The 26,854-nt window shown below is 36.1% G+C and overlaps 1 protein-coding gene across 1 annotated transcript; it reads right to left on the minus strand.

Moving 5' to 3' along the window:
- Positions 1 to 467: 467 nt before the first annotated feature.
- On the minus strand, positions 468 to 26,421 carry cacna1sb (calcium channel, voltage-dependent, L type, alpha 1S subunit, b). Its single transcript, XM_053503513.1, has 45 exons — positions 26,017 to 26,421; positions 24,122 to 24,227; positions 18,373 to 18,512; positions 17,147 to 17,280; positions 16,905 to 17,057; positions 15,831 to 16,036; positions 15,625 to 15,728; positions 15,279 to 15,424; positions 15,066 to 15,147; positions 14,818 to 14,978; positions 14,488 to 14,713; positions 14,170 to 14,377; positions 13,176 to 13,296; positions 12,956 to 13,070; positions 12,764 to 12,851; positions 12,430 to 12,499; positions 11,942 to 12,074; positions 11,438 to 11,567; positions 11,269 to 11,328; positions 11,045 to 11,151; positions 9,907 to 9,994; positions 9,704 to 9,811; positions 9,560 to 9,612; positions 9,291 to 9,437; positions 8,966 to 9,167; positions 8,372 to 8,530; positions 8,119 to 8,229; positions 7,889 to 7,972; positions 7,448 to 7,495; positions 6,989 to 7,015; positions 6,763 to 6,888; positions 6,192 to 6,257; positions 6,004 to 6,095; positions 5,746 to 5,911; positions 5,523 to 5,650; positions 5,342 to 5,438; positions 5,075 to 5,177; positions 4,875 to 4,976; positions 4,529 to 4,659; positions 4,307 to 4,429; positions 3,703 to 3,923; positions 2,881 to 2,945; positions 2,709 to 2,764; positions 2,489 to 2,554; positions 468 to 2,410 (listed from the first exon to the last, which is right to left on the minus strand). Exons 1-45 carry the CDS (start codon positions 26,202 to 26,204, stop codon positions 2,177 to 2,179), a joined length of 5,481 nt encoding a protein of 1,826 aa, XP_053359488.1. The 5' UTR covers positions 26,205 to 26,421; the 3' UTR covers positions 468 to 2,176.
- Between the last annotated feature and the right edge of the window lie 433 nt (positions 26,422 to 26,854).

Genomic DNA, 26,854 nt, shown 5'->3' on the forward strand with positions numbered 1-26,854 from the left:
GGACCCAAAGTTAATTCGCAATCTAGACTTACCTTTTACAGTTTGACTGAATTGTTATTGTGTTTTCTCATTTGGTATTTTGTTTCTGGATATGTAGTCGTGCTTTCTGATTTATTTATTTATTTTAATTTTTATTTATTACTTTTTATTTTATTTTATTTTGTTTTGCACTTCTCGACCACCATCGGATAGGCTCTAGGCTCCCTGCAACACTGTACAACAAGATATAAAGCAGTATGGACAATGGGTGAGTGAGTGAGTGAGTGAGTGAGAGAAGGTGTCTAATGACCTAAACCTAATCCATGCTTAAGTATTATAACACCAGTCTGTTGTGAGCTAAATACGTTGGTCTAGCATTACTAATAAATAGACTATAAAATAAGCAACAATAAAATATTTATAACAGATATGAAAAGAAAGAGATAAAAAAATAATAATAAAACAAAAGAAATAACCATACTCTTAAATTAATATATTAAAAATTGCTCCTTTACTTATTTAATCTTTTTTCTTTACAGAATCCATGGTGAGATTAACCTGATAATACTTTGGTGTACCTGAACATTTTAATATTGTGTGTAATAAATAGCGTATATAAATGAAATTAATATACACCGAGAGATACAGTTAAGAAATTATTTGAGGAAAAATGTTTTAAAGGCCAAATCAGAATGAGGAGAACCGAGGCTCTATTTCAGTAGTCATGATTCTCCTTTTGTAAGTTTATGATGTACTGTAGGTACAGACAATACAGTCTTCTCTGAGTCCAGTCTGTGGTCAATACAGGAGCAGCAAACATATACTGTAACAGGAAAATAATCTCTAGCGTACAGATTTAGAAGGTTCTAAACTAACAAGCTTAATAAAATCACTTTTGCAGCATCAGAATTTTTGTTCTATGTCTATAGAAATCATAAACCATCTATGCAATACAATAGCTGAAATCTTTCATACCTCTTTGTGGATATACATCTGTTTTTTTGTTTTTTCCTTTCAAAAAAACCCCAAAACAAGAACAAAAAAATCTTTAAACAAAAAAAGGAAAAGAACCTTTTCCTACTGCCATGCCAGACAGCACTTTAAAATAAAATACATTTCCTCTAGTACTCACAGTTGCTGCAGTAACTTAATTAAATCATAAGTAAATCCAGTGTCTCAGTGATCACTGCATTCGAAATCACTACCGCAGCTACCATTCACACATCATCTAACATCAGTAAACCTTCATCGGAAGTATTCTCATGTACGTGCATGTGGTCGAGTCAACATTTCATTTTGTTTTTCATGTTAATGCTGGATGAGTGTATTTAACATCCAGTACTGTACAAAAGTCTTAGCCTCCTATTAAAAAAAAAGAATTGACAAGTGTTTATGTGTAAAACATCAAACTGAAATAAAGTGCCAAAATTATAATTATAATTTTTTTTTTACAAAATATACGTTACAGAAACATTTAGTCTGTGTATATATTTAAATAAAGTAACACAAGAAATCAGTCTGGATAGAAAGATGTGAGCGAGATAAGCCCTGTAAAAAAAATAATCATGAAAGCCAATTTCTAATTAAAACTGTGCAACAATTTAAATATGAAAACTGATGCAAAGGCAGGACATTTAAATTTTAAGATGATTGAATTGATTTCTATCTATATATATGTCTTCACATTAGCGAATCTCTCATAGACAATTTTTTGCAAAGTACTACTTTTTTTGTCATAAATCCCTACTTAAATCATTTAATTATAGTATTAACATTCATAAATGTTAATACTTCTGATTCCTTAACCTGGAAAATTTCCTTATCACAGATAATTCTCTGAAATGACATGACTGAATTCAAAAGTTTAAAACATTACCGGCCAGACGAAGACCTGTTTCTCGTCTGAACTCGTCTGTCTCACAGCAATGAAATAAACAAGTATGTCTTTTGTCCCACTTACTCTTTACTGTGTCCTATGAAAATAAAATCCACTCTATGAAAAAGGAGCAAATGGACACAATGCCACACCTCACTTAGGCAAAACTACACTCACATGGTTTCTTGCTTTGCCTGTTAGAGCTATTTAATTCATTTTGTTTCAAGAACATGTGAAATAGGCATATGAGGATGTGAAACAAGTGTATTTAAATCGTCCTCGTCAGGACAATTATGAAACACATGGACAGATCATAACGTCCTACACTGCAGTGGTGTCTTCGTTTGATTTGGCGGGTTTGGCGCTGGGTGGAACTGGAATGGGACGTCTTTTACGTCTCACTATTTTTTCTTTTCCCTTTTCATTCAGAAGGTCCTGAGCAGCTCCCTCCATGTCGCCCACACTGATGTCCATGGCCTCTGCCATCTCCTTCTTAGTCACAGCAACAAACTTGGGGTCGTCAGCCAGAGTCTCCAGGCCACCATTTCTCAGTGCCTAAAATGCAGAATGCCATGATTTTGGTTCTTTCTCACAAACTAAAACAGATAAATTTGGTATTTGTTTACAATTTACCTGTTGGATGAGTTTGTCACTTGCTGATGAAGATTCTTTTTCACCGTATGTAGGATCATAAGGAAACTGCAAAAGTAAAGGGTAAAACACTTACTCCAAACTAACGCTCATGTCATGGAAATAAAGGTTTCTTAACAGCCCCTGTCATCTACCACAACAAACACAATATTGAAATTAGACTGGATTTCTTCAGATTTTAAAAGTCTGCTGAGCAGGTTACCTGAGTGATGTCAGTCCTTACAGTAAAATCTGTCCGCCGTCTGTCTTCAGCATCTCCTGTAGGGGACAGTTTATTTCAAGCAAAGAGTTTTCAAAAAAGAGCTCTTTACCAGCAAATCTGTCCAACCTACAGTTGGAATTTTATAAATTATCCATGGTTTCTTTAGACTTACTGATATCTTCAATGGATTGGCTTCTAGCACCAACACCGAATGGTGACTCTCTTTCAAATATAAAACTGGAATTGATGAGACAAGAAAAGCATTTAACCAAACGCTAGATAGAAAGATGAAATGTGTAGGGTAAACTGAGTTTGTTCCCATTCCCTGCTGCTGTAACACATCTATTAACCTCAACTGTCTGAAACAATCATTGGGTTCAAACCAAACTCGATCCTTATTCTTGTAACTACATTTAGTTTCAATGTAATTACTGAACCAGTAATACGAGGTGGTGTCAAAAGGTTTTGAGATTAGCTCTGTTTACAAGAAAGTACTTTATCACTTATGAATACTTTATTATTATCTGGTGGGTAGGGTGAGTGTAGAAGTTCTCCGATGATCATCATTCAAAAGTTGCATTTTCGGAGGCTAAGCTCGTTGAAGGTCTTTCTGATTTCTTGTTGTATTCCAATGATGTTCTTCTGCTCTTGAAGCATGTGCCACTCAAAACACATCGCAGTAAACTTGCCAAATCATGGCGAATGTCTCTGTAGCAGATTTGCCCAGTTTCACGCAGAATTTCACAATGTCTTTTGGCACACTGACTTATGAAAGTTGGTGCGACCCCTGTGATTGTGCATGCAACCTTTTGCTGCCATCTGTAGGCGGGTTGCAAAACTAGTCTCAAAACTTTTTGATACCACCTTGTATACTGCAAAATTATTAATACAATTGAAATAAAAAATAATCTGGGGCTATAAATCATTAAACCAGATGGGATTATGTTGCCTTAAGCAGAAAATATCACCAAGTGGAGCTAGAATATATACTCACTCATCTGTAAAGTTGGCATTGTTGTTGGTCATGTTTGCTCTGGTCGGTGTTTCAGGGAAGAACTCGGGGTTGGGGAGAAACACAGAGTCAGGGGGAGACTCCACATCTTCCGGGCGACTCTCAGAGAACTGCAGGGGGCGTTGGCTGGTCTGTGCAGTTGTAGGGCTACTGGGTTCTGATGAAAAAGGGTCTGGGTTGGTCCCAAACAAACCCCCAGTTCTCTGAAGAAGGGAAAAGACAATTATATGATTCTGAAGCAAGATCTGGCTTACAATAATCGGTTGTACATTTGTGCCCTGTGTTCTTGTGAGAGGCTTCAGATCCACTGCAATCCTAACCAGGATAAAGCAGTTAATAAGAATGAATATATTCATGAATAAAGTATTATTAATTCTATTATGTAGTATGGACTCACTAACTCACTTTTCTAATTGCAGTTAGTGTGTGGATCTGTGAGTGTACAATATGTGTGCTTGTGCCCTGTGATGGATTGGCACCCTTTCAGGGTGTTCCTCTGGGATAGACTCCAGGCTTCCTGTGAACCTGTACAGGATAAACCTTATAGTGAATGTGAGAGAGAGTGTTAAGAGTGTGCTTGTGCTACCCTGTAGATGCCCTCCTCTCCTCCTGCCATGGCTCTTTCCATCTCATCCTCAGCTATAAGGTCTCCTGAGATGGCTCTGTGGAGCTCAGGGGCAGCCTCCTCCTCAATGCTGCGCAGACCCGCCTGAACAAGAAAACATTATATTGTGTGTTATAATATAAGTCATAATAAAAGAGCTGGATGAGCTGAAAAAGTGATTTCTTTCATTAAAGCATGTTGTACCTGTATCTCAGCTGCGCTTTTTTTTTTGGTAGGCCGGTAACCGTAGTACTCCTCCTGGCGCTGCATGAATTTACGGAAGTACTCCTGAATCAGGAAGGTGGCGTAGAACTTCCCGACGGTGACCTCATCATCTGTTATTAATCACATGACATCACAAACTGTGCAATCACACAAAGTTTAAATTCAAATGAAATAAAAATACTAGTAAATTATAATAATAATTAAAGTACAAGTTACTGTAAGTACGGAACGTAACACTTCAGGATATGCTCTTATAGGAAAAAAACAGTAACACAATGATGGCCATTAGCATCTCAATGTTTATTTTTATTTTTTTATTTTTTACCTCCAATAGGTGGAAGGACCTGGTCCAAGAGTTTCATGCTAATCCGTTTCCAGATGCTCTTAATAATGGCTCTTAGCTCTTCATTAGCCTGTTCGAAGTTGCCTGATATAGCCACCAGACACAGGAGAGTTTATTATTTTATCAATAATGTATTGGTACATTATATATTACAGTATTACTGTTTCACCAGCATTTCATACCTTCAGTTTTAATCTTCAAAGCTGTTCGGACTAAGGCAAACAATGTGGCATTAAAGGTGACTGTTCCATCGCTGTTCAAAGGCATGTTCATGGAAATTAATCGCTGGGGACAGAAACGTAACATGAAATGAAAAAGTTGAAAGATTAGCTGCTCATATATGGAGTTATATATATAACTCCAAACTCATAGATATTGCTTCTTCTAACACCAGTAGTATAGTTATCATTATAGATATAATGTAGATACAGCTGATGTTTTTAGATTACCCTGCAGGCTGATCGGTGAGGGCAGAATTTCCCAAATCCCAGTGGTGGCTGGATCCTTCGTAAAAGAGTTACTACATCCAGATGTTTAATTCGCCCCCTTCAAATCGAGAGTGTGTAATCAAAAGACATTTCCAAATAAAAAATGCACATAGAAGCTTAACTAAATTTGCTCTGAACTCACGTTGCTTCAGGGTCATATTCGGCCCAGATCTTCTTGAACTCATCCAGATGGTGTGGACCAAGGATTGACCAATCACGTGTCAGGTAGTCAAAGTTGTCCATAATGATAGCCACAAACAAATTAATAATCTGCAAAAGAGTGACAATTTACTTTAAAACAATCAATTGTAGGGTTTTGTTAATAATATATAACTTGCTACTCAGAGCTGAACTAAAATGCTTACCAAAAAGGCACACAACATGTTGAAACTCAGAAAATAAAAGACGGCAAAGTTAGTTCCACAGCTGTACTGCGCTTCTGGACCTGAGCCATGCTCTGAATTTGGATCACACATTTTCCCAGACATACAGGCCAGCATGACTTTCGGCCAGCCTTCTCCCGTAACACACCTGGAACAGAGCCAAACAATTTGACTTGCAATTTAAATTATTTTGCTTATCACTTTTTGATGACAGTGACATCAAGTAGACATTTAACCCACCGAAACAGTAGCAGAATGGCTTGTGGGAATGTCTGGAAATGGTTGTTTCGGTTGATCTCAGTGCCGTCTACTAGGGCAATTTTACCGAACACCTGTTCAAGAGGACAGAGTTTTAGCTCAGATCAAACAGATGAAAAGATGTAGAGCGTCATTAATAAAGCATGTGTGGAAAATTCTGAAAAGCCTACCTGCATCCCTATGACAGCATAGATAAAGAAAAGCATTACTATGATCAGAGCTATATGAGGGAATGCCTGCAGAAGAGAAAAAAGAAACACATCCTAATTTTAACTATAGCCCTTATTGATGCTGGTATTCATTTATAATAACATATAATAACATCTTAAAGTTATTAAATAGTAGACATCTAGCTTTCTAGTAGGCATTTACAAGCTTGGTAAATAGTAAAACACTATGACATGAATGACTTACGGTACTGTATACAGTATATGTATTAGTAAGAGCAGTTTAGGCAAAAACCAAAAAAGCAACACTCACAAATCTTTATAAAATATGCAAAAAAAAAAAAAAAATTAGTGAACTGGCAACCGAATATCACAATAGTATTGAATAAAGTAGCGTGTTGATTTACATTCTTGTTAGGTACAGTAGTATAAAATCAGATAAAATCTATTTGCTAATAGATTATATACCTTACAATATGATTAAAACATATCAATGGATGCAGAAACATTCTATTTAATAATAATCATCACTGATCACGTCTACAATAAATCTGAAACCCTCGCTTTTTCTGACCTGGAAGGACTTTATGAAGGTCCACAACAGGTTGCGAATGCCCTCCGAGCGGTTAAGCAGCTTTATCAGACGCAAGACACGGAAGAGTCGGAAGAAGGTGATTGAGACTCGGGCATTTTCTTCATACTGTGAAGGAGTGAAAATGTAAATGTAGGGTTTATTAAATAAATAAGTTATCGTGAAATCATAAAACTAAAATTGAGAAAAGATGTCTCAAAGGACTCACAGCAATGGCCTGCAATGGGTTTGTTTCCTGAAAAAAAAAAAGAATAAAAAAGTAGTGCAATGCTGAACAAGCAAATTAAATAGTTTGGATAACTAACTATTTTAAACAGCACTCTTATATCACTGACACATCGCATGCGATTCAGAGGTCAAATTGCAGAAGTATTTCTCAGTTTGCATAACTTTAAAGTTACTAACCAGCATAAAACAGTTTATTAAATGATTAGATTATTGCAATGAGTTTTAACTTTTTTCTTTTTATATTTTCTAGAAAGAGTTAAAATTATGAGCAAAATCTTTAGAATAAGCTTAGATCTTTGCTTAAACACATTACCATAACCACTGCAAACTTGTGTACTTTTTTGTTGTTTTTTTAGTTGTTAAAGGTTAAATGGTCAGAGTCTACCAGGGTCAGTAAAGCAGCTCACACAAGGCCCATGCAGCGCTGACTGATATTTACAGCACAGCCGTGGAGGCAGTACAGTCCACCGCTCGACTCCAAAGCAGCCTGCAAGGGGAGGAAAAGATAGATGAAGATAGGTTTAAGGATCAGAAACAATATAACATCTGGCGGTTGTCTCATTGATGGTGAACAGATGTGAATAATGCTGAATTAAACTGCATGAGCAGGGACAGAAAGACAAAAAAAATACAGATGCTGGTACTAATAAACCGACTGAAAGGACAAGGTCTGAGCCCTAAGAGATGTGTGTGTCCTTGATAAAGATGGTTATGACTTGCATTTTAGACTGTTTTGGCATGTATAAGTGTAATGTGTAAATATTAATGATACATATAATCATTGCTGATGTTTGTCTACTAGCAATTATGCCATATTTAACAGAATCCATAGTCCACACACGTACTGTAATATGGTAGATGTTTGTGTTCTTGTACTTACATCAACCTGACTGAGGACGACATCTACGATGCTCCCGACCACGATGAGGAAATCAAACACGTTCCAAGGGTCTCCAAAATAACCCTGTAGAAAGTGACGGAGAATATGAGCAGACTCTCTCAGGGAGAAATTCAGTCAAGAATATATATATATATATATATATATATATATATATTTTTTTTTTAATTTATTTTTTTTTTTTTTTTTGCGCAGGACAATTGTTGCATTACCTTTGCTTTGAATGCAATAAGTTTGACGATCATCTCAATCGTAAAAAGGACCGTGAAGATGACATTTAGAGTGTCTGACAGTTTGGTTACGTGGTCGGACTGATTACAGTGCTATAATACAGGAGACGAAGAAAGCACTTAGATGATTAAGGTCAATATTTTGAAAAGTGAAAAAAATAGTAGTTATTAAATAGTCAAATTAATTTTATAAGAAAAATATTTTACTTATAAGCATAGTAGAAAAAACACATACCTGCATTCCTAGACACAATGTGTTGAGTATGATGAGGAAGAACATGAGGTACTCAAAGTAGCACGAGGTCACCAGGTACCAGAACTGGTACTGGACAGGGTTCTTAGGGATGTAGCAGCGGAGAGGCCGAGCTTTTAACGCATATTGTACACATTGTCGCTGTGGTAGAAAGATCATACAGGAACTAAGGTTAAAATAATCAGTTTTTTTTAACCTGTAGGAAAAAAGGATATTAGGAAAATAACCAACAAGGGAGTAATCTGATGCAATGTGGAGTGGAGTTATTGTGAATATAAAATATGTGACTGTCTTTACATAAAGGAAAAGTAGCCTCTTTGCATCTATTCTTATCTTGCAAGTTGATATACCTGAGTGTTCAAGTCAAACAGGGACTTGGGAATGAAGGTGTAAAATCAATTGACCTCTAACCTCGCTGTATTGTAGCTCTGATTATTATAGACTTTTTAATATAGTATCCACTGGTTATCTTACCAATAACTAAGCATCAATTTATTTTAAGTAGTTTTTTTGGTCCCTGGTTTTAAGTAATCCCATGTTTTAGCATTTCATAAAACATAACAATAAATGCCTTACCTGGTTCTTGTCCAGCTCACAATCCTTGTACTCCTGCTCTCCTTGCTCTCGGAAAGTGACGATAACAAAGCCGACAAAGATGTTCATCATAAAGAAAGCGATGATGATGATGTAAATGATGAAGAAGACGGAAATGTCCACACGGTTGTTATAAATCGGGCCCCTGTCCTCCGAGTCTGAGTCTATAGCTCTATAGAGCAACCTGTGAAATGGAAACAGGCAGGATAAACATAAAATCAGGTGTCTTTACAACATTAATACAAAACCAGTAAATGATGCAAATGAATGAGTTCAACATGTTTATGAGTTCCCAGTCAATACTCACTCTGGCCAGCCTTCAAACGTGGAGACAGTGTAGAGTGTGAGCATGCCATTGAGTACATTGTCAAAGTTAAAGTCACTGTTGACCCACTCTCGCCGACGGACCTCGGTGTCATGGAGACTGTTCTGCACATGATGCAAATAATTCCCCCTGATGACAACAAAGAAGAGCCTTGTTAACAGATGAACATTTGAAAATTTAAAGAGCCGTAATACATTGTGGAATAACAAAATAGATCAAATAAATACAATACAGTGAGGAACAGTACTCACTGACATTCCTCCTCAGTCAACTTCAGTGGATCTGTACAAGAGTATAACTTGCCCTGAGAAGACATAAACATCCTAATTACCAACAAATAATTTCCATACAAGCCACGAGAATATCTTCCAAGGCAGGTTGGATTTTCAGCTCACCTTGAAGAGTTGGACTCCGATGCAAGAGAACATGAAGTTTAAAAGCATGGTGACCAAAATAATATTGCCGATGGTTTTGATGGCCACAAACACACACTGGACCACATGCTACAACACAAAAACCCAATTTTTAATCACATATCCAAAGCAAAAATTGACTTGATGCAACAACAAAAAAAATCATTAAATTGTTAATTTTATACCTTTAATCCTTTGGCTCTATTGATGGCCCGTAGTGGCCTTAGAACTCTCAACACCCTGAGAATCTTCACCACAGAGATAGCACTGGACCTGTACATATGTAGAAAACCCCACATACTCAGCACAGGACATCAGGCACTGGATAACCGAAGGGGGCTTGCTCAGATATTAAATACAGGCATGAAGCCAGACTTATGACTTCACTAATTTTAATGCATTTGAATAAATGCTAAACTTTATACTGTACAATACAATCTTTAAATTGTGATCAGAGGCACATTCACATATTTTGAAACCTAATCTTATAATAAAGCATCTGAAATGTATGTGACTTTTCCAAAAAGGAGTAGATAGTTAGTAGGGAGTGGCCACTAAGATTAAAGCAAATTCCTCTTAATTTAAGTCAATATCAAATGTTTACGTCATTTTTTTTTTGGTTGCTGGAGCATGCACTTTTGTCAAATGTTTCAAATTATGTTATTACTTGTTTTGTTTTGTACAGAATATAATACCAGTCAGATCTACTGCATTCACATTAACTCAGAAGCTGCATAGATTACTTTCAAACTCATGGTGTTAATGACAACTGTGGCTGCAGTTTATAACAGCGACTATGTTCTACTCTGACCAAAAGCCACACACAGTTAGAATTTCTTTCTCTTCACTCTGAATGGTTATTTTAATCAACCTGTGACTGAGACATGGTGCTAGGGTGACACTTGAAAAACTATTTTTGAGTGACCAACTATACAGTCTCCTATTGGAAGACTATTATTGTCTGTCCATCAATAATATGTTAACTAGTTTAGCGCTTAAAACATGGTGGAGCCTGTAATACACTGTACTACACAGCTCATGTTAGGTGGGGTGGGGTTTCCCCAATTTTTCGCCCCCTAATTTAGTCGTATTTAATTCCCACCCGTCATTGGTGCGGTCCCTCATCAAGGCTCAAACTACCAGTCAGGGAGGGCCAAAGACTCCAACATGTTTCCACTGAACCATGTGACGCCTGCCAGCCGCATCTTTTCGTACTGCTTGCTCACGCACCGTTGGGAGCGGCGTAACACACTCAGTGGACAGCGATATCCACTCCTTGCATGATTGTTGTTATTATTACAGGTATAATATATAAGAACTTACTCCATTCCCATAGACATGAGGGAAACCACAACAACAATGAGATCCAGAATGTTGAAGGAGTTTCGGCAGAAGGAGCCCTTATGCAGGAAAGCACCATATACAGTCATCTAAATCAATGCAAACGATGACACAAAGAAAACTTCATTTCAGCATAATGCGTCAGGATATAATTATGGCAGTCATGGTTCTTAAATTTGAACATTTTATCAAAAGACTTCACTTACCTTAAGGACAATCTCAATGGTGAAGACTGTTGTGAAGACAATATCAGCATACGCCAAGATCTATAAAATAGTCAGGTGCATTTAATGGATATGTCATAAATTTGGCATCCTTGTTAAAAGCAAAAAATAATGCAGTCCACGTAAGTGTTTGTTTTTTGTTTGTTGGTACCTTGTTTCTAAAGGATTTGGGGTCGATGGGATCTTCAGCAGCCAGAGAAATGCTGCTGAGAAGAATGAGAAGAAGGATGAAGTTGGTGAAGGGGGTCGCGTTGATAGCCCTGTGGCACAGCTTACGGAACCTGTCAGTGAAAAACATAGCATACGTATAGATAATGAAATATTTGTGCATTTGCCACACTTAACAACTGACAACCTCATTTTAAATTCCATCGAGGAGAACAACCAACTGCTATTATACAGTATGACATTGTTGATGCTGGCCTCAATTTTTTTTTCTGGGGGAACACAATTTGTTGTTTTTGGCACCTGTGATTACACTTCATACCACTGACTATAAATGTAAGACCTAATTAAAATCACATTACAAAATCACAACCTGATCATTATAGTATAACTGTGAAGACCTGTATGAAATAAAATTCTAGGTTAGAGTCAATAAACTGTTCAGCCTGTAAAAAAAACTTTGGAAATACGTTTGCTGCAAACAACTTACTTGTTCTCTGGGCCAAAGATGAAGAAGGAGCTGGCATTAGGCATAGGAACCACTGTCTCTTTAAGCTGAAGATCAGCCATAGGTCGGGGCCTTGGACTGATAGGAATCTCAGGCTCTTCCTCCTCATCGTCACCTAAGAATTTGAGACAATTTTTAGGAAAAAATAAAAATAAATAATCCCAACATTGTTCTGATTAATAAGACTGACATCACATCTAGAACATTGACAAGAATGTCACTCAACTGGTATTAAAGTAAAGTGAACAATGCTTATTAAAAATGACAAACGCTGATCATTAGAAAGTACAGCACCATGCTGTTTATGAATAGATCATTATTTTTAACACCATCCCATAAATGACCATAGGAGCATGTGGTTAGTATTTAGCATCACCTTTAATAGTGCTGCTATCCTTGCAAATATGCAGATGCCCAATTTAGAGTCTCAGCTTAAGCCAGGAAGAGATTTTAGTGTTTGTGATAGTTACCTGGAAAATCAGCAGGAGGAAACGGGTCCTTCACTTCCTTCACATTTGATTCAAATTCATCCACTTTAAGCTGCAAGAAAACATGTATGGTCAGATATATACATATGATTATGGCAATGGAAACAGTTGCAAAGGAAAAAACTCCCTGAGAGAACATTAGGAAGAAAGAGGAACCAAAAGGGAACCCAATACTAATTTAACCTTCATCCTCTGACAAAGCATTTCTACTCTGATGGAAGGACAGAAAGACCTGTTCCTGGACTTGATCAATAAGTTGTAGAAACTCAAGTGTGGTATTTAGCTCTAAAGATAGTAAGCTCTAAGGTTTCCTTACTTTTGCTGTCGTAGGCATTCCTTCAGCCTTATGTTTGCTCTTGATCACCAAAGCCTTTTCTTCATCACTCTTCTGTGACATCGCTCCTCTGTTGGAAGAAAAGAGAAGATTCTACCGTACCTGAATAAAATATGCTAACATAGTAAAACACAGTCTCCTATGTTTCAGGGGTGATTAATTGAACATGAATACCTCATGAGCTTCTTTCTAGCTTTCTCCTCCTCCCTTTCTTTTTGAGCTGACGAAAGACTTTCAGCTTCACCCAGGTTATCCACAGCAATGGCCAAGAACACATTCAAGAGGATGACTGATCAAAGCTTAGGAAACTTTAGGCTTTTCATTTTTGCCATCTCTACTGGTGTTTTATATGTATTGTACATGCTGGTTCTAACATAAGCGCTTAGAAGGATACAGTTTCCACAGACGTACAGGATGATGAAATAGATGCAGACGAGAATTCCTGGGAAAGTTGGTCCACCATGAGCCATAATACCATTGTACATGATGGAATCCCACTCCTCCCCAGTCAGGACCTGGAAATGTTTAATCAAGATATGATTTACTACAAGAATATAAAAAGTTCTGACAAATTGAAGAGAATTAGGTTTCAAAACCGATGAAATCAGCACTATTTTGTATTAATCAGTCAAGCTTTATACCATTTTTTACTTTAATTCACATTTAACTAAAAACACTAAGGGTTTGGAACTTAGTATGTTTAAAAATTTCATTTTTCTTTTGTTGAAGCATTTTATAGTCCATGTTTTATCTTATGTCGTTTTTAGCACTGTGGGCTTGCACCTCCGGGGTCAGGGTTCAGTTCTCGCCTCAGGTCTGTGTGTGTGTTTGTGGAGTTTGCATGTTCTCCTCGTGCTTGGTGGGTTTCCATCCAGGTACTCTGGTTTTCTCCCACAGTCCAAAGATATGCAGATTAAGCTAAATGGCATTTGCAAAATTACCCGTAATGTGTAAGTAAGTGTGAGTGTGTGAGCGCCTGTGATGACTAGGCACCCTGTTCAAGGTGCTCCCTGACTCATGTCCTAAATTCCCAGGGATAGGCTCCAGGCCTACCACAACCCTGTACAGGATAAGAAGTATTGAGGGTGAGTGAGTTTTTTCTTTTTTTCTTTTATTATATTTAATAATTCACTGTATTTTATATACACTTCATTTTATTCTATACGTGTGTGCTTTCCATTTTCTTACTTTAATATTTGTAGATATTTGTACATGTACAGTGTTACTCTACTTCATACTGTATCTAGTGCATACATTTTATAATACATGACTGTCCAGAATCAAAATGTATAAATTAAGTTTATTTTTATTTATGATTGTTAATGAAATGAAATGAAATGAAATGAATGAAATGAAATGAAAACCATTCTCAGAGGTAATGTGCGCACCTGAAACACACTAATGAGAGCCTGGGGAAAGTTGTCGAAGTTGCTGCGCTGCAAGGGCCTGTCGGGGAAGTTGAATTTCCCTCCAAACACTTGCATTCCCAGGAGAGAGAAGATAACAATGAAGAGGAAGAGCAGGAGGAGTAGGCAGGCGATGGAACGGATTGAGTTTATCAGAGAGGCTACAAGGCTGCTTAGAGATGTCCAGTACCTGAGAGACAGTAGTAATCTTAGATTTGCTCTATAAACTGTCAAAGTTTACCAAAAAAAAAAAAATTATATATATATAATTTTAATTATAAATATAAAGTGATAACTCACTTTGTAACCTTCATCAGACGTAGGAGCCGAATACATCTCATCACAGAGATACCCAGTGATGTCATCACATTTGCTGAGACCAGGATGATCTCCAGTATACCCACAGTAACAACGAAACAGTCGAAACGGTTAAAGATCGACATGAAATACATTCGCAGGCCAAAAGCGTACATTTTCATGATCATCTCGATTGCGAAGCAGGAGAGTAGTATCTTGTTGACGGTATCTGTGGGATCAAAAATACGGAAAAGCAAACATAATGGGCTTGAAAGTCCTAGATACCTTCAGTCATTTGATTTCCCACAAAACAATTAGCTTCCCAGGACAGACCTTCAAACTGGGTCATCCATTCAGACTGGGGGTGATGTTCGCAGGCAATGGCAAGAGTGTTGAGTAACACAACCAGGATCACTAGCCAGTAGAACACCTTGGACTTCACCCAAGCAGTACACTTCCTCCGTAAGACGCGATTATAGCGACGAGCAAGGCGACTAGGAGTCAGATTGTGAAAATAAAAATAAGTCAAAACATTTCATTAATTAAAATAAAATTTAAAAAACTTTTTTAAACACACTTACAAGTAATACACTACACGGCTTAAACCCTCTTTTCCATAAAGACTGTCTGTCTCTGAACCACTGTCCTTTAGAGGAAGGAGACCTGTTGACAAAAGAAACATGGTCAAAAACAGGCAGAAGAAAAATGCAAGCACATGCAGCAAAATCAAGAAACCTAACACAATGTAAACTCAGATTTGAAGAACATCAATTATAGGTTTAGAAGCAGATTACCTAATCCTTCCTGATCAGCATCCAGAATTTCAGCATGTGTAATCCATTCCATGTAACCTTTCAGATCTTCATCCATTTGCTCTCGCTCTCGTAACTTCTGGTATTCCCCTCTGGACCTACATTTCTCTCTTTCTTTACTAAACTCCCTACAGAGAGGACAAGAGCACATGAATGAAACAAACCACATAGTTTATAAGACTAAGCTAGTAATATTGGTTCTTAATGATAAAGTTAGATTTATTGATCGTGTACTTTATATGGACCTCACTTAGAGCCTTAGAGCTATGGGGGGGAAGGGGTGGTAGGACTATGTAAGAATTTATACCAAATAACATGGATTAATTACCCACTGAGGACGCCAAGAACCAGATTGAGGACAAAAAAAGAACCAAGCAGAATCATGGACACGAAGTAGACCCACGGCCATTCGTTGCCAATAGCATCATTGACCTGACAGACAACACAAGCTGTGCTTCACTTTTAAACCTTTACATCAGCAGAATGAATATTTCTTTTGTAAAAAATAAATACTGAGGAAGTGTCTATACTCACCCAGTAGAGCACATTAGTCCAACTCTCCATTGTGATACACTGAAACACTGTGAGCATGGCAAAGCCAAAATTATCAAAATGGGTGATCCCCCAGTTGGGTCCTGGCCATCCAGACCTACACTGTGTGCCATTAATGGTGCAGCGGCGTCCATTTCCAGCCTGGGCACAAGGTGATGGTGCTTCATTACCCCTTAAGGCAATAATGTCTGTGATACAAGGCAAGAGCAATGGTCATACAAAAAATATAAAATCTATAAAATGATATTAACTCATTGCATACAAAAATATCCATATTATTATAAAAATACAATTATTATTATTATTATTATTATTATTATTATTATTAATTATTCCTTTTAATATACATTAATTTAATAGTTATTTACCAGTATAGTGCCACTTTCTATGAATGTTGCATTTATAATAGTCTTTACATGCATTCATTTCATTTAATAATGAATTAATATCTAAACACATTACACTTTATATGTAGCTGTATTTGCATTATAGTATTTTCATTTAAACTTATAGCATTTGGCAGGTTCTCTTATCTAGAGTGATTTACAGAAGTGCTCTATAATCTATTAAAATCTCTATTAATCTATTAAAAACTAAATACATTACTGGATACTGGATCACTAGTCAGCTATGGGTATAAGTAATGGTCATAATGCATTATAATGCATATATGCATTATTTTTTTCAATACCAAAAGAAATGAGCCCACATTTGTACTGTATTAAGGGATACATTATATTTAGTTTTTCTCCCTCTTAATTTCCTTGTCATTGTCATATCATATACCTTACTACAAAACTTTGAGAGTTGTGATAAATCTCATTAACACTTATGGAATAAGTAAGCTAAATAACTATTATAATGGCTTCATTTGTAAATGTATAATAAACATTAGTATAAACCGTAATGCTCAACTGGAACGATGCATTTAATATCTCATCAATGCTTTGAAATAATATGTACTGTACATAAAAGCCTTCATATAATGTACTGCTACCTGGGGTATTAATCTACTCCAAGAAAAAGAGGACGAGAGTAGATAAAAGTTGACTTTACCTGTGCCTTCGTAGTAGCACGTCTTGTGCATCTTGCATTTAAACAGCTCCAAACCCATTATAGCATAAAGGGTGACCATGAAGAAGACAAGCAGAGCGATATGGAACAGGGGCAGCATTGCTTTCAAAACAGAGTTCATAACCACTTGCAAGCCTAGAAAGGAACAACAAGTTAAAATGGAAAACAAACGAATCCATGATGGGTTTTAATTGGAACAGAAGGGTAATGTGGGAAGCTCTTACTGGGAACTCCAGAGACAAGACGAAGTGGTCGCAGGACTCGAAACGCTCGAAGAGCCTTCATATCGAAGCCACCTCCTTTCTCTGTGGGAACACCAGCTATTGCATTGATGGTGTCAACCGCAAGGGTAAAAAGCCTGGAAACAATTCAAAGATAGTATGGTTGTCAGAAAAATGGAGAAAAACAGGAGATGACATGATCTGGGAAATAGTTGAGAAGGTTTTACTTTCTATAAAAAAGTGCAAAAGTCAGACACATAAAAACAAATGCTGTAGAGCCTTCAGAAAATAAATAAATAAATAAATAAATAAATACATACATAAATAATGAAGTCAACATTTGGTGTGCAACACTTTGGGGACCCCTTAGTGTCAGGTAAAATTTGTGCAGTTTTAAAAGGAAATTAAAACTATTATTTATTGAGCATCCTGCTCTTCTTCTGAGGGCTTTGACAGTTGCAGCTGCTTCTTTTTTGCATGAAAAACCCAGCAGCTTCCATTTATTTGTGTATACTGTACGTCATATCTCAAAGAATTTATTACTTCACATACATTTACACGCAACCTCTGCTCTGTCTCAGTTCATCTTCTGAAAATTCAAAAGACCAAGCTTTATACTATAGAAGATCGGGCTTTTGGATCAGCTGCACCTAGACTATGGAATGCTCTTCCAAAGTATCTGAAGATGCCACAGACTGTTGATGATTTTAAATCTGCTTTTAAAACTTATCTTTTTATTAGAGCTTTTGGGTTGAAATAATTTGTAGCACTTTGAGATTTGCTTCAAGTATAAAGTGCATTATAAATAAAATGTCTTATTATTATCATTATTATTATTATTATTTAAAATTGAATTATTTAAATGTAAAACGTGATCCCTTATGTAATATACTCCTTTCTTGTCTGGCATACAAATATGTTTGTGTAACTTTTAATCAGAAACTTTTTAAATTAGGGTCTTACCTTTTTAAGTCAGAAATATGTTTGCACTGACTCGGTAATAAAGTCATAAAACTAAAAACGGCAAAAAAATTGTTACTGGAAACAATGTGCCTAAGACTTTTGAACAGTACTGTATATAAAACACCATTTAGTATTTTTAGCAGTTTATTATTTGACAGCACAAATTGCAGGTCATTTTTGTGATATAAATATATATAAATTTGTGATATATACAGCGTTTGTGTATATAGTATATTAAAATGAAGCAATGGACAGAAACATCTTACCCCATGAACACGATGACAAAGTCCAATATGTTCCAACAGTTCCGTAAATATGCGCCTTCATGAAATAGAAACCCATACGCTATTATCTTCATGAAGCACTCCAGAGTGAAAATGATCAAAAATATATATTCCAGGCTTTCCTGCAAGACAATACATAGGCTTGTGAGAAGATTATTTAAATTTAAATTCCACATCTTATGTAAATCACAGTACTGAAAGAAAACGAGTCACTGAATGTGTGCAATGTGCTTAATTTTTATTAGCTAATTCTTAGTCATATTGCAAATAGCAGTCATAGTTTGTAAACAATGGTTTTAGCAAAATATTATTGTATATAGTATATACTATAAATAATAAACGTATGATATATATTCAGGTAATTCTTGGACTGCGAGCATAATCCGTTAGAGCCACATGCTTGTATATCAAAACACTCATATATCAAATATCGAATTTCCTGACAAGAAATAATGTAAACTCTGATGATTCGTTCCACAACCCAAAAATATTTGTACAAAATTTTTTTATACATAATATAAAAATAAAACTAATTAACCTGAACTGGCCGGGTTCGATTGCCGCCTCTGTGTGCATGGCACACAGAACCCTGCGCTTGGTGGGTTGCCTCTGGGTACTCTGGTTTCTTTCCGCAGTCCAAAGACATGCAGATTAGGCTAATTTGGCATTCTCAAATTGCTCGTAGTGGGTAAATTAGTGTGTGACTATTTGACTGTGCCCTGCCCAGGGTGTACCCTACCTCATGTCCTTGTGTACAGAGGGTAAAAAGTGGTATAGAAAGTGGTAATAGAACAATTTTGAGGAAAAAGGGCTTCATATTTATTTTAAGTGAATTGGCCCAATTATCCAAGTTTGATTGAGTCACCTTCATTTGAATCTTAACAACAGCAGTGATCAGACGCTTTTGAAGGAGCAGATGAACAGTGTAAAATGTTGAGGTACGTTAAGCCCCTTACTAATTTTTATATTTTATTTTGATTTCTTAAATAAGCTCCTTTCTTGCACTACTGTCAGCAATATAAATGAAATAAATTAAACATTGTGAACATTTCTGAAAACATCCTGTCTGCCATTAGCATGCTTGAGTTTTTATGTTGTAGTGTCAGTCTTCACAGTTCACTAAAACAAGTTTTGGGGAGTTAGTGTTTTACAATGTTACAAAGATATGAACCTAGAAATGGTTTACTGTACAAGTTCTCTTAGGTTTTAGTACAGAATGTGACTATTCCCACAAAAAAAAAGATGTTAGCATATAATGCTAAACAGTTGATTTCAATGGCATAGAAATTGTCAGTTACAAACTGCTTTACAAATTGTTTTACAGATCTTAAAACTGCTGTAAATGTTATATACACTATTTTACACAGTGTTTAATATTTTGATACCAGTGAAACATGAAATAAAAGCATATTTAACACCAAAATGCATTATGCATTCATTTCGTTATTAAATGTTTTCCCTAATACATATGAGTACCTTTTGTTTTATCTGCTTAAACTAAAAAGATTATTCCACTATTAATGTTAAAATCATCATGTGTCAGGCTAAATAATTTTGTGTTTTCATGATTTATTCAAGTAGATTCTGCTGGGGGGGATCAAGCTGTAAATACGTAAAAATAATATGCGTCTGGCTAAGTAATTTATTTATTTTTTACTATATTTATTCAAGTAAATCCTACTAAAAAAATCAAGCTTTAAAAACTGCTTAAAAATAATATGTGCAAAAATGTTACAATATTTTTTTTAAGTAGATAGCACATAAGATTTTTTACAGTGTACACTAGCGTTCAAAAGTTTGTGGTCACTTGCACATTTCTTACATTCAACAACAATACTGGGGATTTCAAAACTATAAAATAACACATGGAATTAGGTAATTATGTAACAACAACAAAAACAACAGTTAGTTGTTATTTTAAGACACAGAGGTCAGCCTTTCTGTAATAGATCTTGCAAGAACAGTATTGTCAAGTGCATTTGCAAAATCCGTCAAGCACCATAATGAAACTGGCTCTCATGAAGGCCATCCCAGGAGGGCGAGACCAAAACCTACCTCTGCCGCAGACGAGAAGTTCATTTAGAGTTATCAGCCTGAAAAATGACCAATTAACAGCACCTCAGATTAGAGGCGTTATGAAGTCTTTACAGAGCAGAAGTAGCAGACACATCTCACCATTAACTGTTCAAAGGAGATTAATGCATTTTTTGGACGCCTTCAGCATTCCTTTACAAATGTAGAAAGAAATAAAAATCAGGAACCATCATGGAGTTAGAATGTGACCCCAAACTTTTGAACAGTAGTGTAACGTGCACTGTTCTTTTATTGTGCTTTGTTTTTAGAAAGCTTATTAGAAATATTCACATTTTAAGTGATATGAAGCTTGCAGGATTGCAATTACATTTGGTGCAAAACAACAAGCCATAAGCAACTTAAACCAATATAACGTCTAAATTATGAATGGAATTAACATGATTAACCAGTTATAAAATGATGAGTGATAAAATGTGTTTTTCTCTATTGTTGTAATAAAGCTCAGGCAAACGCTCAAAGAACAGGACCTAGTAAAGTGGCCATGCAGTAACTGTTTACACTCTTACACTAGTAACACTAATCATATCATGACTGTTGCTTAAACACTTGCCAATTTCTAACATTTAATAATAATAATAATAATAATAAGTCCAACATTTCACTGTTTCACTGATGTTGCACTCTACTACACTGTTGCAATCTGCAAATATTTGTACAAGGGGAATGCGTTTCCAGTTAGTTACTCCATTATTTGTTTTTACATAGAAATTATACAACGCTTATGCACATTCAAACAACATGGTAGCCCTGCTTGTCTCAAAAAATAAGGGTCCATTTGACTACAGCTATGTCATAACACTAAACATAAAAATACTAAACTACTAAAATGTAAAATTGTAATCAAAAATCATTTCATTTGAAATATTCTCAGATCAAATGAATTGTTGAAAACTAACCATCCTTTAAAAAAATATATACGGTATATTTTATACAATTATACCAAACAGCTCTTCTCTTCTGCTTTCCCCTCTCCTGCTCTTTCTCCCCCTCTCTCTCTTTCCCTTTCTCTGTCGAGCTACACATGTCGTTCCTAAACTGCCAGTGATCCAGACTTCCTCTGGCCTCTGGACTCTGGACCCGCTTCTGGTTAGAGATCTCATCACGTGGATCTCTTTGGTCTCTTTGGGATGCGTCTGGAGACGGTTTTACTCTACCATGAAGACAGTTCTGGCCTCGACTGGTATTGACAACTGTTTCTCTGAACACTTGACTTGGCTGCAGTTACTCGATAGTTCAGAACTGGAAGTCTGTCTACCTGAGCCTCCAATAACTACCTGGACTTCATATTAACATCAATTAACATCAACTGTTATGCTGAACTGCCTGCCAACTAACACACAGTATGATTGCAGAACTATTCCTGCTTTCTGTTTCACCCAAATGAGGATGGGTTCCCTGTTGAGTCTGGTTCCTCTCAAGGTTTCTTCCTATTACCATCTCAGGAAGTTTTTCCTTGCCACTGTCGCCCTCGGCTTGCTCACCAGGGACTATCTGACCATTTTGATTCATACACATTCACATTCCATACAAACTTAAATAATTCTTTTGATTGTGTAAAGCTGCTTTGCGACAATGACAATTGTTAAAAGCGGTATACAAATAAAATTGAATTGAATTGAATAGAATATAAGTAATCTCTACTCCAGACTGCTCGGCTGCATGGCTCTCATCTTAAGTTTCATGATTTATCCGTGAAATTTCCAGGCCATAAGTTAATATGACAGCCGGGGTGAATAGATAGTAACTGTAGAAATCATAACACATATTAGAGTCATTTGAAATACAACACTTTATTAAGTAACATACTATTAGAGATCTGAGAATATGACTGAGCGTACTGAGTGCAGCAGGAAATCTGACCTAGATATTTAAGTCTTTAAAAATTTCCTTTTTAGAATTCTGATTAGGATTGATTTCTATTAGCATTAACAGATTTTTGCATTATGTATTTATTTGTTTAGTTATTATAAATTAACTTAACATTGACTTTTTCCAAACATAAAAAATTTAAGAAAACACTTCAAACATAATACTTAAAAACTAAAACAAAATAAAATGTGGTTATAAAGAAAACCTGTTAACATTTAATCAAAATAATTGTCACTGTAGCCCCAGAGAGCTGCTGGACTACAACATCCATGAGCCACAGCAAGTCATGTTTATTCTCAAATGTTAAAACTTAGTTCGTAATCTATTTCCAGTTCATGGTTATTATTATATATATATTTTTTTTACAATATTGTTCATTTAAAAAGTCGTCACCTGCATCCCCTGTACGTTTTATTGCTGACAAAGATAGAACTTTTTTTTAAACAAAACATTGTAATATGATTGATGTATATATTTTACATAGAATTTATATAATAAAGTCACATGATATCAAGGGTAAAATGTATCTTCAATTTATTTAAAAAAATTAAATAATTGAAGTTATAAAAAATAATAAAAATTCTAAAGATATTTGCTGTATTGAGAATGAGAAACTAAATGTTTGTTTCTTTTTATGTTAAATTGCTTTCATATGATTTAGGGTAGATTTAAGTCTTATATTTTCCTGTAGTGTGAAGGCTATGCCTGAAAGAGTAAACTTCATCTGACACAAGTAAAACATTAAAAATCTATACAGTACATAACAGCATAAGGTTCGAATTTAAGGCTATGCAAAGAGGAAAAGCATTTTATTAGTATAAACAAGTCCTTTCAAATTGGCAGTATGAGCAATAAACCCCACATTACATCCCTTAGATGTCTGATTGAATCTTTGAAGCTCACACTCATTCCTGTGGATTGTAAAGCCTCAGCTTCATGCTCATTGCTAGCACTGACCCAGGGTCTAAATATAAAATCAAGGATGAAAACAGTACCATTGCCAGTCACTGAGCTTTAGTTTCAGAGTCAAACCTTCTTTTGGACTCACTTACAATGTAAGGGGGCCAAGAAGCGACTGTGTCAAACCAATGGCAGAATCATTATTGATTGCCGCAGATGATTAATAGATGTAATGATCAAAAGTAAGTACTGTCACAGCTGCCCTACTACTTCCAGGTTTCTTTAAATGATTAATAGATTTGAATGTCTACCTTGTAGAGCCTTAACCAGGACCTTAAGAAGTTTACCACTAGTGCAGGGGCAGTCTGTTGGTAGCCCCAGCAACATATTTTAGTAAACCGAACCAAGCACTCAAAATAAAACTGCACCAAAATAAAGCATGGGTAAAAAGAAATATAAAAGCTACGAAAGAAAAAAAAAACCATGAACTATCCCAGCTTCTGTTCAACATGTTCTCATTTGTTCACAATTCACATCACTAGCCAAAAGTAGTGACGTGTGGTGACCCTATTAAAACATTCTATTTATAGCAATGAGCTGTGCACTAATGGCTAAGCATTAAAATGTAGCTGCTGTCACTGTTCAGCCATGTTAGTAACTTAACTTAGCTGGATGTAAAGTAGTTGGAACTTCACACATTTTTATTGTCCGCCCCTACCCTGGACAACATTTGTCAACATGTACCATTTGGATTTGCATGAACACACATAAGTAATAATGACAATAATATAAGTAATAATATAACTTACAGTAGGTAAATACTGCCAAACTTCTTCTAATTTAACCATAATGTAGAACTGTTACTCACCAAGGTAGAGTTGGTAGAGTTAGTGTCATCCTCTGGCATTGGGAGAAACACGGCCAGAGCCACACAGTTAGCAAAGATAGTGAGGAGAATGATGATCTCAAAGGGTCTGGTGGAGATTGTTTAGGAAAACACTGGGCAAGCATGATAATACAACCACAGTGTGACAGGGCAAATGAATAAGGTAATAAAAAGAAACCTGGAGAAAGTGCACATACTGTAGAATGTGTTTTTTTTATATACAGGATTTGTAACGATTCTCCATTTAGGTTACACTAGGATTTCTACAATTCATTCTCTTTTAGTCAACAATTTTTTACCTTCCCCAAATGTAGACAAACTATCAAGGATCAAATGTTTGCTTCTCAAATTTTTTACTGGATTTAAAAGTTTTGTTTGGAAAAAAAAAACATAAAAATTTTGTTTAAATCACATTAAACAAGTCATTTTAAAAAAAACATATCTATAAAAACATCAATATATAAAAAGCTACAGTAGTTAAAGACTTGGAATTTATGTTAAATTTTCATTTTATTTTTTGCAATTAATCCTTTATATTATTAATGCTTCTTCCTTTCAATTTGCTTTGTGTGCAAACATAGTGTTATGTGATGCCTTGGATAAGCTTTAGATATTTGATACCTATTTACAGTCCACATTTGCATAAAAAAAAAAAAAAAAACTTTGACTCCCAAAAAAAAAAAAAAAAAAGCAGCAACATCTGAGCACCAAACATGCCGATCACTTTTAGGTGAATTTTTATATCTTTAAAATGTGTGTAATGGCATTTTCTTCCTAAGATAATTCTCTTAACCGCTTCTGAACGAATTCTGAAATTCTGTGGTCACCGGAGCTTATTTGCCTACATAAATAATGGAAGGAAGAAAGTCCAGCTCTTTTTAAACAAAACCTGAGGTTATTATTAAAGAAGGCCCCAGACCAAAGACATCTAAAAAAGGTTTTATATTTCTTTAAAATCTATGTCATGGCAGCCACTATAGGATTGTTACAGTACAGTAGCTGCACTGTTTTAAATGGATTTGATTGAACCCTTGAAACCCTTTCCACAAAATCCATCATACGGGAGTGTACAAATCAGTATGACATGGTCAGTGTGATTCTGCTTTTGAGACAGAGAGAGAGGGAACATTCCTGCCAGCAGACTGCAGCACCTCAGAATGTCCCTGCCAGCTCAGCATCATGTCCAGTGCAAATGATCTCACACAACAGCTGCATGCACCCAGAATACTGTCAAACTGTTTAAATACACTTATTAAACTTGTCCTAATAGCATAGCACCCACTGTACTGTGTGCAACAAAGCAAATGCAAGTTACTTCACATTTTTTACTATCATCATTTAAAACAAACAGCAGACATCAATTATTTGATTACACTGCATTTATGAATGCTGATGAACAAATGATATATACAATCGTTATTAGCTGTCTTCTTGTCTTAAGCCACATTTTGGTCAGCTAGTAATTTAGCACAAAAATAAAGGGCGCAACTGACCAAATTCAGCAGACTCTCACTAATGTAGCACTCAAACAGTGTAAAGCTGAGCTAATATTTCTATTTAACCCTGAAAGAGACTTCTCGAATAACAAAAGCTTAACACGGTCACTCAGGCTATTAACAGAGTTCAATACGTAAGAGAAGAAAAAAAAAAAACACCTGTGAACATCTGAGTCTGTCACAGATCCACAAAACATAACAACCTTTCCTGGCTATGTTTTTTTACTCCTGGTAGCAGTGTTAAGCTTACAATCTGGATCCTACTACAGGATATTCTTCTCTATGTGTTTCATCTATCATAAATTGCCACCTACATTAAGATCTATCTCAACATTTCATGAAAACTTAAAGCATGAATGTGCAGGTGTGTTTGAAGGATACTTCCACTCCACAATGTTAATGCAGTTCTTGCGAAAGGGGTTTTTGAGAGTGAAGAAGAAGAGGGAGCGAGCGGGCCGAGGGTTTCCTCCAGTGGCCTGCAGTTTCTTTAGCTTCTCCCGCTGCTTCCTCTTCAGCTCCTCTTCGTTCATGATGAACGAGGCCAGGGCAGGCCCTTTGCCTGTATCCATTTTGGAATCCAAAAAATAAAATTCCTAATAGTCAAACAGCCAGTTACAAAAAAAACCCAAATTCACAATCCTTCGGTCTCTTAGATGTCCATGTGAGACCTTCTCTATTCCTCCACCTCCTCTACCCTCTCTCCTGTTCAAGCTCTCCCTCTTGCTCTGGAAAGTCCACTCCTCACTTCTTGGCCCTGGCCCCTGCTTGGAAAAGTAAACCAAGCAAGGAGAAATTAGAGAAGCACGGAGCATTTGGGTGCAGTTGGCCTGTGTCAGGTTTATATATAGAAAAGCATTGAGTGTCCATGCTTGGGGTTGAGGAAGAGGGTGGTGGGAGCATGCTTTATGGGTGGGGACATGGGAACAGGAGAAAACAGGGAGGTTCAGCTGCTCACACAGCACTACTGGAGATGAAAGATGAGAGAGAGAGAGAGAGAGAGAGAGAGAGAGAGAAAAAGAGAGAGAGAATACTGTGACAACTAGCAGACATAGACTTTAAATGCTTACAGGACAAAATTGTATAAGTGGGAACTATTACTGCACCAATAACTAAGTATCGAACCACTAGGATTTTATGATACAGTATAAATGTCAATATTAGACAATTTACGTTATAATCATAGGGAAAAAATAAAATTTTATGGATTCTTAAATCAAAT

Source organism: Clarias gariepinus, chromosome 9 (assembly GCF_024256425.1).
Source record: "Clarias gariepinus isolate MV-2021 ecotype Netherlands chromosome 9, CGAR_prim_01v2, whole genome shotgun sequence".
NCBI classification, from domain to species: Eukaryota; Metazoa; Chordata; class Actinopteri; order Siluriformes; family Clariidae; genus Clarias; species Clarias gariepinus.

Excerpts from the sequence above, each read along its gene's own strand:
- cacna1sb (XM_053503513.1), bottom strand. The coding sequence starts at position 26,204 with ATGGATACAGGCAAAGGGCCTGCCCTGGCCTCGTTCATCATGAACGAA. Across the intron at positions 18,513-24,121 it reads ACTCTACCAACTCTACCTTG|GAAAGCCTGGAATATATATT; the intron begins GTGAGTAACAGT and ends ATTGTCTTGCAG. Across the intron at positions 15,425-15,624 it reads GTTCTTGGCGTCCTCAGTGG|GGAGTTTAGTAAAGAAAGAG; the intron begins GTAATTAATCCA and ends TCCTCTCTGTAG.